Source organism: Crassostrea angulata, chromosome 1, assembly GCF_025612915.1.
Source record: "Crassostrea angulata isolate pt1a10 chromosome 1, ASM2561291v2, whole genome shotgun sequence".
Classification (NCBI taxonomy): Eukaryota; Metazoa; Mollusca; class Bivalvia; order Ostreida; family Ostreidae; genus Magallana; species Magallana angulata.
This window is the reverse complement of record NC_069111.1, coordinates 1,678,393-1,690,561: the sequence shown is the minus strand read 5'-3', so window position 1 is coordinate 1,690,561 and position 12,169 is coordinate 1,678,393. Positions and strand designations below refer to the sequence as shown.

Genomic DNA, 12,169 nt, shown 5'->3' with positions numbered 1-12,169 from the left:
AGCGTCGTTCTATATCTATAATTAACAACCGTTATTATAACACTGTATTAACGTTATAATTCTGACTCATATTTGTCACTGATAAGCAATTTTCTAATTAACGGTAAATCTTTGAGGTTTCGTTTGAATTCTGAACCAATCAATTATTGAAAATGTTGAATAGCTTTCAAATTGGAAAATTCAAACTCAAGAAATACTAGATGGCATGTAATAAAACTCAAACCATAAATCAATAATTCAATATACATGGACACTAATTGATCTTTGTAGATATGGAATAATACTACAAACGTTTATCTAATTAATTAATTATAAATGACAAACAGAGTATATATCTAGATCTACCTATGAATTGAAGACACGTGATAGAGCAGTATTTATGACCTGGGGTATTTTTACAATTTCATTGGTCTCTTTTTAATTTCCCCGTTAAGAAATTCTGTTATTTGTCATTTAATTTTCTGTCACACTCACTTTAACGGTACTCCTCTGGCATTTGACACCGATCGAGGCTGGCCGTCATGCTTCACATGGAGAGGTTGTAATTGCGGGGAGGGGGGCCTCTATTTCCAAATTTATACAACTTTGAAATAAGTATACCTTCGATATTTACGTGCACTTGGCACCTTCTTTTAACATCAATACTATATCGCAAAATATCAATAAATCATTGCTTTCCAAAGAATCATAATTATTTGAGGGTAGCTGCAGGTCTTTAGCTCCTGGTCTGAAGAAAATTGGATGGACGACTTCCCAGGTCATCTATCCGAATATTTTAGACCGCGAGCTACAGACCTGCAGCTCATTCAAGGAGCAAATTTTCCTTGATTGTGAATTTCTTAGACAGCTAGGTTCATACCAACGGATATGATTTAATTTTCATTAAGGAGTAATTTAAGAAGATGATATTGTTGTATAGTTGTGTGGACGTTAATTTGTGGGCAAGGGATACCAACAAAATCCATCATACTAAGACATTATGAATCCACAAAATTGGCTGTATGCTTGTATATCACCATCCGCCATGCTGTAAAATTTTTACTTCTTTTCCATTACTTTCATGCGAGATACTGTTTTAAGTCCTATATTCAAATGCCCAATTGTGATGAAATTCATAGATTCAGTTTAGTGCAAACCTACAGGACAAGTCATTTGTTACAATACCAGTACTATACAGAAATCGCTCCACAATACATGTACAAACTAAGCTTAACAATGATGTTCTCAGTGCATTTATTCAGCAGTTTACAAGTCATAATACAGTTTTGGGCTAAATTGCACTATATACATGTATGTGATGTATAAATCATATACTGCATTAAATACTTTTGAATTCTATCTAACAATACATTGCACTATTTAAGTACGAATATAAATTTAAAAGTCGTACAAAATCCGTAATTTTCTCACCATATTACTTAAATCTCTGCATACAATCATATAAATAATCTTTTACAACAAAAAAATTTGGCAGATTCCACCTCTGACACGGCAATGCTTTCAGTGACTTCACACACCTCATTTATTTATTTACTGCCATTTATTGCAAGTGCTAACGAAAACAGAGTTCTGTCCCTTGATAACCATCATAATTACACAGAAATCCTAGAATTTCAGAGAATTCCTGAATACCGACACAAACATTCCTTGGAAGTTACATGTACTCTGTCGTTAGCTAGCACATTCATAGATCACATGTTGACAGTTAATATACAGAGTTTTAATTTACAGAATAGTTGATGTGTGTTTATAACAAAATGCAGATTTTGGTAAATTGAAACAAAGCTAAATGTTTATAAAACTTCACACAACATCGATCACTTCTCATCTCATCAATGACAGATTGTCAACAATCTTTGATAAAAAGGCACATTGTCAGAACTCTTGTAAGTGAAAAAACATTGTGAAAATGTTTGGCTATCTAAGTTTGTATAAAAAAGCACTAAGCATTAATTAAAAAAAAATCTTGACATAAATAACACACACACCACATCAGAGACAAGTTAGCACCATTGCTGTCAGACCGGCAACCCGGCCCGCATCAGTGACCTTTACCTTTCAAGGTTACTGAATTTTAAATTACTCAGATTCTATCAGAGACTTCACTCTTCCAATTTGTTCAATTAACTGGTAGTAATACAGTCTTTTCCACATCTAAGCAAGTTTTGGTTAAAAGTAAAAATAGAAATAGCTATAAATATGTCTAATAATGCAAAAATAAGAACAACAAAAAATAGATATCACTCAGCTATGCATACAGAAATCAACATTAATAAAAATGATGAATAGAAACAAAACAATCACAGATCTGTTGCTTCATATCACTACTCAATTCTGAAGAATACAGTTCATCCTTCAGGATCATATCCGTTAAATAGCCGAAATAAAATTGATAGAAATAACTGAAAATTTATAAAGACTGAATGCGAATCAACCCCTGGGAGCCTTATAACAGAGTCCCAGGCCCATGCTACATAAAACAATAGATATGTCAGTCACATGTTACACCTAGGTATATATACGCGATACACACTACCGGACCCCCTCAACTCGTCCCCGGGGTGTTCCGGTCCTGGGTAATAGAAGATCCTAGAGACATCCGACTCACGAGGTGTACCAGGGTCTGCGTCTGAGCCAGCGGATTGTGTAGCCAGAATCCACGCGGATTTTGATGGAGGCTGCCTCTGCCGCTCGCACCGTCTCTTTGACGGCCTGCATCAGGTTCTGGGCATTTCCCACCAACATCTCCGTCGCTTCCTGGTCCTCTTTAGAACCTACAAATACCCACAATGCACTGTTACAAACACATACCACATTGTTTTAGAGGCTCAGTGTCCTCTACTTTGTCTGTCTTTCCTGTCTTTATATGTAACGTAATGATTTTACTTTCAATCTAATAGTTAAACACTGCTATAATCTAAAGCTATTGGAAGACTTTTTGGGTAATGAGGGTAAACAGTGCTATTGTCTCTAACCATAGAGCTTCTGTATAATTTTTTATGACAATGCAGGGTCAGTACACATGCTCAGAACCCGGGGACGAGGCAATGGCTTGTTGATGCTCAAATCTTTTTACTTTGCTCCAGATTTTAAATAATTGACATAATTAAAATAAGAAATAACCAACCTATGATGTACATTCTGTATTTACAGATTTATGCATACAGATAGAATTTTTTTTTACAGCTGCAAATTTGTAAGTATGTTTAACTTTGATGATTCTTTTGAGGGACTGCAGAGAATGGTTTAGGAGCTACATTTATCATCCGGTCAATGTGACTTTGAACCGGGAATCTTCTTGCATGGGATCAGTACATCAGTACCACAGGCCCCTAAGAACTGAGCTGTAATGACTAATGACTACTTCATTTCAATCTTTGGTGTATGTAAAGAGAAAAATGTGCTGTAGATTCCAAATTATATACAATGAATCCATATAAAATCCATATAAAATCATGAGAAACATCCCTTGCAAATTTTAAAATCTTGCTTTTATTATTTTGGACAGTTCTAAAACCACATGAAATTTTAACAAAAATTTGGTACTTACGACCTTTATGTCTCGCCATTTGATACAAAACTGCGGAATAAGGTACTCACATAAAATAAGGAATCTACAGTACCGGTACATATGTAACTTATAGAAAAAAGAAGACTCAAAGACTACTTGGCATAAAATAGTTTCCAGAAAATAAGGATGGAATTCTTTTAAAAACAAGTGGAGATAACTGAGTAAATATAGCTGAAAATGTCAGAAAATGTCAGGGTTTGCACTCATTCCATGACCAGTTATAAGAAGCTTCTCCAAATCAATTAGTAAATTTTGCCTATTATAATTAAGTACTTGCAGTTTTCTTCAAACAGTATCTATATTCAGGGGAATAATTGAAGACAAGTTTGTGAGCCTACTACAAATACAGAAATGTTGGTGCAGAGGAAACTTTGTTTGGATTGCAAAATTCTTTTTTTTTAATTTAAAATTCCATAAAATCAACCTAATATGGTTTGAAAAGATATGCAAAATTTTATCTTCATTTTTATTTTTACAGTACATTGATTCTAGAAATGAGCCAAACCCTGCTTTGAGTCTACATTACAGGAGAGAATTGATGGTCGTCTACACTGTGTAACTGATTAATGAGGGGGGAGATCAAACAGCACTTACTAGATTCTGTTTCCATGGAATCCAAGAAAATGCACAAAAAGAAAAAAAAGCCAAAATGCAAGATCAGTTAGATGAACACAAAGCAAGATTAGCAAGCACACAACAGCACACAGCACAAAAAACAGTGCATATAAAAGTAAAAATGACAAGCAAATGATTGTTCTGTCACAACTTGAAATGAGTTTTAAGGACATAGCAACAGTCATTATTGTATCTAAAACCAATCTTTATTAAAAAAAAAAAGTTTGGTAAGGTTGAGCACATTTTGTCATACTCTATGAGATGTTTGAAGATTTGCTTAATGTGACTACAGGAAACATGCTGGTAGATATAAGAAGGCTATAGTCTTGTACTGTCATGTCTGGTAGATATAAGAAGGCTATAGTCTTGTACTGTCATGATTGGGGGTACACACCTCTTGCTGATTACAAACCACCTGTCTCAGAGTACACAGCCAGAATACACATATTTACAGTCATAAACAAAGTGTACCAGCACATGCATAACAATAATTGTCCATATAAACAAATTTTCCTACATAGTTTAGTACCCAAAGAATTGCTATACAGAGCTAGCCAAATAGATTAATCAGATATACATATATGATAGTGGTATAAGGTTAATTTTGATATACCAGGTAGGTATAAAAGTTTCCAAGTGTATGGAGAGAGAGAGAAGTCAGCTTATTGAAACAATGTAGGCATGCTTTGATAGGATTTTCTCACGGATAAAAATAACGATTTCAATAATATGATAGTTATAGAGCTCAGATAACAACACATTTTGATGAAAGACTTAAAGAATATTTCAAATAATAGTATGATATCAATATCTGTTTTTACATCTCACAGATGAAATCTATAGGAACTTAGCAACTATCTCAAATATATGCCTATATAAATTTTAATTTGGTAACCGTTTCTTTTCTCCTATAGATGCAATTCCATACCAAGGTGCATATACATCTATCATGGGTGACTGAGCTTTTGTTACAGCTTGTTAATCCTTGTCTCCCTTAATCCCCTTACGATGTTAGATAAGTAAAGTAGGCAAGACTAAGTTCTTAACATCTGCCTTATGTATCATTTAGGGCAACTTTACATAGTGTATATTGGGTGAAATTGTAAAACCCTGGCTTTATACACCTAATATTTAGGGCTTAAAAAATGACAAAGCTAAGCTTTGGGCAAAATATTGCCACCCCAAGGCAGTGATAGTGACATCTCCAACTCAAACAATCTCAATGGGACTTCAAACAACACTGTGTTTGTAATATTGAACTCATTCCATGTTAGTAACTACGGTAGACTTGTTCTGTTCCAATAACACAATGCATTCAATTTGGTGGATCTAGATTTTTTTCTTTCTGTGCCTATTACACACACAAAACACAGAGTCAGACATGTTAATGAGGGGGTGGGGCTTCATGCCTACAAATTCTTTACCACACTCTATCTCGCTGCCGTCTGGGGCTGGTATAGGCTCTACATAAAATATCACTCATCATCAGACATTGTCAACTGTGCATGTTCATCTTATCCCCAGTAAGCTAATTTTAAATTTCCATTTTAAAGCATTATGAAATCATTGTTTCTGTACATTAACAAGTAAGACTACAAAGTTTGGGTGAAAGCTGAAATAACTGACCTTAACCTGATGAAGATTTGACTATGCAAGACATCACTCATTGTAAAACATTTTCAACATTCTATGTAACTATATCAAGGAAGTTGTAACATTCCATTTTGAAGTATTATAAAATCATTGATGTTCATGTACATTAACAAATTTTTGTTAAGAGTAAAAATATTTGACCTTGACCCAGTGACCTACCCTGGGCTCCTAACATGGTGGCCTTGACTGTAGACAGGATCTTCAGCTGTGTGCCAATGGTTGGGATCCGCTCACACACTTGTAAGAGATTCTACAACCAGAGTGAAAATTGTTATACTTCTAAAGAAAACATCAAAAACATCAATTTTCTCCACTGAAATCTTATAGATTTCTGTATCACTCTACATTATTATCTTTTCAAAGACTTGGTTGACAAACACAATGCATGTGAAGCTACAGTTTCTTAATATACTTTGGATTAATTTTTCTCCATTTGACATGACAACAGTGGAGTCTAACTTTCCAGTCACACCACTGTGATCAATAATCAACAGGAGTATGTTTTCAAACTCTAAGTGAAGAAAACAGAGCATGTTAATCAGAATCCAATTTCATCAGATTTCAATGAAGCAAATATTCTACAGCTGACAAGACAATGATGGAGTCTGACCTTCCTCATCTGTTTGTCTGTACATTCCGCTGCCAGTTTCTTGGCGAGTCGTGTCACTTCCTCTGAGGACTCTGCGATGGATTTAGCCGTAGCGATAAGGTCCTTCTTACTTCCTCCCTCTCCTCTTTAAGAATAAGGAAATGTTCATGAAAACCCGCTCAAAAATAGATGACACAAAACAAAGCTGATTTTATACATACCAAGAGGGAAAATCTCAATACCTTCACAATTCATGTACCAATCAAACACTGTTACATTGATGACTAAATAAAACTTTCGAAAAATGATTTGGAAATAAATGACAAAATAAAATTGATCTTATTCTGTTATAGTTAATATCAGGCATTGGTTGTAAATCTTGTAGTAAAGCAGCTGGATGCTTGAAAAAATTAAAAAAATGAAAATGAGTTGTTTGAATAATTGTTATATGAGAAAATAAGGCAGTGAGCATGCAAAAAGCAACTGCTTTCATTAAAATTAGACCAAGAAATGGTTAGGCAAATCTCGTTGGTGGAAGATTTTCCAGAGAGGCCTGCGCAGAAGACATTATATATACCCAAGTACGGGCGATTCCTTCAGACCCAGCACTGAGTTGAGGCCCTTGAAATCGAACGGAATCCTGTCCACAGTTGTGTTCCAAATAAATACATTAATTCATAATTCTTGTTCAATGAATGAACACTGTTATATCAGTTTATTAGAGTCACAGCAAATTACATGAATAATCCTTTGAGCAAATATCAGTTTATCAAATTCACATCGAATCTAATTTGAATAAACATAATATGAGCTAGTTCAATAACTAAGCAATGATTTAGGGACACTGGGCTGAGATGCTGAATTTCAACTATTTTCCTGATATTTACTTCAAGCATGTGTACCAGGTATTTTTTTTAGTGATATTCTAACCCCAAATCAACATCTCATACCTTTCCAATAACTGGGAAAGCAATGTATTATGATGTATTGTACATTTTTGTGTATTACTTAGGCATACACAAAAACATAGGGGAACCTGCCTGTATAATTTTGATTCCAATTGGTCTTGACTTAGTTTTAAAATTTTTGTTTTAACAATGTTTTTTTTTTATTTTGCAACAATGAACTAAAATTTAAGTTAATCTGTAGCACTTTATTGTTATTCAAACTGAGTTTGAACATGAATATTCATTTTTCTGACCCCTATTGGTATATTAAGAACAACATTAACACTGACATTAATATGGTCATTATCTCTATATTTAGTAACATGGTTATATGTTTTGATCTCTTTATGTATTGTCCCAATCGCAACTTCTCGGGCCTTTCTGGCAGGCTCAGAAAAACACCTTGAATGTATTTACATTACCGGATATTAAAATCTTATACAATGCGGAGTTGCTTCCCATTAAAATGAGTATCGGCTAGACAGCCATGTGTGTTGCTTTTGTGATATGTTTAAGGGTATTTCATTGACTTTAATGAAGTCTAGCTTACATCTCAACTGATCGTAAAATGTATTGTATTTATATCAAGTTTTTTTAAAAAAGGGGGGCTGTTATGGATGCCTATGTAATACATTCAAGATGCTTTTCCAAGCCTACCGGAAAGATCCGCGAAGTTGTGATTGCTATTGTCCTTGCTGACATTAGCCTGACCTATGTATTCAGTAACCCCCTTACTGTCCTGACATTAGCCTGACCTCTGTATTCAGTAACCCCCGTACTGACCTGACATTAGCCTGACCTCTGTATTCAGTAACCCCCGTACTGTCCTGACATTAGCCTGACCTCTGTATTCAGTAACCCCCTTACTGACCTGACATTAGCCTGACCTCTGTATTCAGTAACCCCCGTACTGACCTGACATTAGCCTGACCTCTGTATTCAGTAACCCCCATACTGACCTGACATTAGCCTGACCTCTGAATTCAGTAACCCCCGTACTGACCTGACATTAGCCTGACCTCTGTATTCAGTGACCCCCGTACTGACCTGACATTAGCCTGACCTCTGTATTCAGTAACCCCCGTACTGACCTGACATTAGCCTGACCTCTGTATTCAGTAACCCCTGTACTGACCTGACATTAGCCTGACCTCTGTATTCAGTAACCCCCTTACTGTCCTGACATTAGCCTGACCTATGTATTCAGTAACCCCCTTACTGTCCTGACATTAGCCTGACCTCTGTATTCAGTGACCCCCGTACTGACCTGACTAGCTGACTGAGCTTGGCCATCAGTAAGGCCATTTTTTTGGCAGCAGCGATGATGTCATTGTCCTTACTGGACCACTGCTTGGCCTCCATGTGGAGAGCATGGGCTGCCATCTGCAAAGAATAAATCCATATACAACCATGCAAAATTTTTAATAAAGCCAAAAAACTACCAGTAGTTTTTTGATAAACATTAATTCAAATTCAATTCAATGAAGTCAGTTTTATTCTCCTGATTTTGAAATATATTTAAAGCCTATCTGATATATAGAGTTACATTAATAAGAAATCAAAATAGTTTGTGTTTAATTACACATAGTCCAATTGCAAATCAGCAGAAAGATTGACTTGACTACTGTCACAGACAACCCCAGTAACTTACCATGATTGGCTGGTTCGCCTGGGGGGTTGGGAAGGCCGCCTCATCCTCATCGTCCGTCTCTGGGGGCGGGGGTCTGGGGGGTGTGGCATTGTCATTGGGGAGTGGAGGTCTGGGTGGAGCTCCACCATCTGTAAACACCAACAATAACAGTGAGATGTGACCATAAATAACATTGGGTGGCAGCTACTCAAGCATTGCAGTATACAACTAAAGAGTATATCTTAATCATTCTCTGTAATAAACTGATTAAATTAAATTTGAAAAATGTATATGCCATATCTATATGAGTCAAAATACATGTTCAAATACACCAATACTTCATTTATAAAAGAAATGTTTAGATACATGTTTATTCTTCAAACGTTACACATTCTGAATTCTCAATGTAAATAAAATTCATGAGTGATGCTGACATGCAAAAGAATGGTGATGTTAATGTGATTTATCATTTCAAGATCTAAAATAAAATATGATTGTTGATGCGGTTGTCCAGGAGATCTGTGGAGATAAAAGGTTAGGTCAGGGTGAACCATGAAGGTCAAAGGTCAAACAGGAGATCTGGAAACAAAAGTGAGGTCAGACTGCCATGCCTTGTTGACCCAGACTGTGGAGTAGACCCATTGTCTGAGAGTCCATGCCTTGTTGACCCAGACTGTGGAGTAGACCCATTGTCTGAGAGTCAGACTTCCTTCTCCAGATTATTTGTCTTTTATATCATCAGTAATCCACACAATCTGGGGTCTCCTACTCTATAACTAGTGAGAAGACAACATCCAACATACCAATCAAAACGGACAGTTACTTTAACACTGTGGATTGTCATATAACGGCTAGGAGAGAGAGAAAGAAAGATAGAGAAACTGTTGGTATGGTTACCGAGTGCAGACAGTGATCTACAAGAGGATTAACTCTCTACTGTACAGATGTATCTATCAGAACAGTTATTCTTTCTCTCCATCCTGTTATCTTTCATTACATCTTACTTTAGACCAAGATTTTTAATATTAGGTAATTATCTCAATATAAAACTTCTCTAGTATCCAATGTTTCAAATGAAAAGGTAAGAAAGATTACTAGTATTTTACTTTTTCCATTTTTTTGGAGTGTATCTTTTCATTTTTATGATTTTACAACAAAAGCAAACCTTGAAATAAGGAGGGAAAAGGGAAAAAAAAAATATCTATCAAAGTATAATCAACATAACAGTCATCAGATGGTAAAATGAGCCAATAAATTAAACTTAAAAAACCAAAAGAAATGAGCATTGGGGCGATGGATAACTAAACATAAGGCAAAGTGACACACTGAAACATAAAATATAAACAATGCACAAGAAGGCAGGGTTAATAATGCACGCTTAGTACAGCACCTCTGCCATAGAACCCGTACTCCTGTGGGGGCGGGGGTACGGGGGGTGGGGGCACCAACGGAGCACAGGACTGTCCCTGGTATAGGGGGTCCTGATGTAGGGTCGCTGAAAATTAAAACTGTTCAATCAGTACAAAGAATATATGTATATTAATGACCATATGCATAAAGCAATACACAATATAAAATACATATAATACAAATCTAAGCTAATGTCCATATCTCTAACATTTAACTGACAATATTTCTATCAGGATTGGTATATTTATGCTTTATAGTGACAAAAGCCAAGAGATATATGACTGTTTACATATGCCCAGCATTTTTCAATGCTATTTTTGATGCTGATGCAATACAATAAGCTTTATGATAAAATCCTGAGTTAAGCAGCATGATGAGGAATATCATGTCCATGTATAACCAAAAACATACTGATCAGCCAGAAATAAACAGGAGAGTATAAAACGTTTCATCACAAAGTACAAACATTGCAATAATCTATGAACAAAAATTAACATAAGAAAAATGAACCAAAGATATGACAAAAAAAATAAATTGAAAATGAAAAAAAAAAATGAAATGATAAAAAAGAAAATAAACAAAACGAAAGACAGATGAAAAGTAAAACAGATTTAGTATAACGCTAATTGAATCCAGCCTGTAAAAATTGAAGCTTTCTTTAGAAAATGAACAAAAATAAAAACACAAGACTTAGTCCAGAATAAAAAAAAATGAAATCTGTTGATAGATTCGGCCAATCAGAGGCAAAAGCTGTATTTATTACGGGGCAATACCTTGGGGCTGGTACATGATAGGTCCGTCAGCGAACTGGTCCGGCACTAGAGACGGTAAATAAACAACAAGATGATGAGATGAGATTGATGATTGGACGATTGATGAGCGAAGACGTCACAGAGATACAATAAGTGGTATTTGTATAAAATGTGCTATAATATATCAACAAACTAAAACCTGTGTTAGAACAGTTAGGATAAAACATCAGAATATCTCATAAAACAGGTGTTAGTGCCCACTCTATACACAGTGCACAGACAACCGAATACAGGGGTGCAAAAATGGGACAAATTCTCCGGATAAAATCTACAGTATGTGGTTACTTAAATTAACTGTGGTTTATTAATCAATTGTTTCATCAGCAAAATTTGTAAATCAGTAACAGCACTTAAGTAATTACTCCGAACTACCTGGAGAAAGTCAACAATGTCTCACAAATTCAAGTTTTACCTTTACTGTAATCAAAACTTTTCACATTGCTCTCCATTCAAAAAACTATAAAGTGTTGTCATGTTATAAGATCAGAGCAAACTTAATTGATAAGACATAAAGAACAGTTCCTAAACATTGACATAAACCACAGCTGATGTGTTAGTGGGAGGAGTGTGGTAATAGGGTGGTATAACACGGTGCTCAGTCTTACATGCAGGGGGAGTTTCCTCTGGGGGCTCAGGCTCACTGTCTGTAAAACACAACATCAGTAGATCTAACAATACCCCACTAACATACAACGGACACACAACAACACACTAAGATACACATGTACAGCAACATACATACATACAGACACAAGGTACATCTAACAATACCCCACAAACACACACAAGGTCTCACATTAAAAAACAGACAGTGACAGAAAAATTGGGCAAATATTTCTCTAAATCCTCAAAGAGGATCCGAACATATGCTGCTACACATGCCTAATTGAGCTGCAATCTAGAATATAAATTACTATGCATAGAATATCGAGTATCAACATT

At 35.5% G+C, this 12,169-nt stretch overlaps 1 protein-coding gene across 16 annotated transcripts in view; it reads right to left on the bottom strand.

Moving 5' to 3' along the window:
- Positions 1-1,216: 1,216 nt before the first annotated feature.
- Positions 1,217-12,169, bottom strand: part of LOC128185627 (vinculin-like) — a 28,699-nt gene continuing 17,746 nt past the window's right edge. For 4 of the 16 annotated variants that reach the window (XM_052855231.1, XM_052855291.1, XM_052855238.1 and 1 more), the window contains 9 exons: positions 11,189-11,233; positions 10,396-10,500; positions 9,027-9,154; positions 8,643-8,758; positions 7,006-7,068; positions 6,450-6,573; positions 5,999-6,089; positions 5,611-5,649; positions 1,217-2,774 (listed from right to left, as the gene is read on the bottom strand). In XM_052855231.1, the coding sequence (XP_052711191.1) occupies positions 2,605-2,774; positions 5,611-5,649; positions 5,999-6,089; positions 6,450-6,573; positions 7,006-7,068; positions 8,643-8,758; positions 9,027-9,154; positions 10,396-10,500; positions 11,189-11,233 (881 nt within the window). In that variant the 3' untranslated portion in view covers positions 1,217-2,604. Of the gene's footprint in view, positions 2,775-5,610; positions 5,650-5,998; positions 6,090-6,449; positions 6,574-7,005; positions 7,069-8,642; positions 8,759-9,026; positions 9,155-10,395; positions 10,501-11,188; positions 11,234-11,832; positions 11,872-12,169 lie in introns of all 16 variants that reach the window. The other 12 variants (XM_052855262.1, XM_052855341.1, XM_052855276.1 and 9 more) reach the window with 10 other exon arrangements.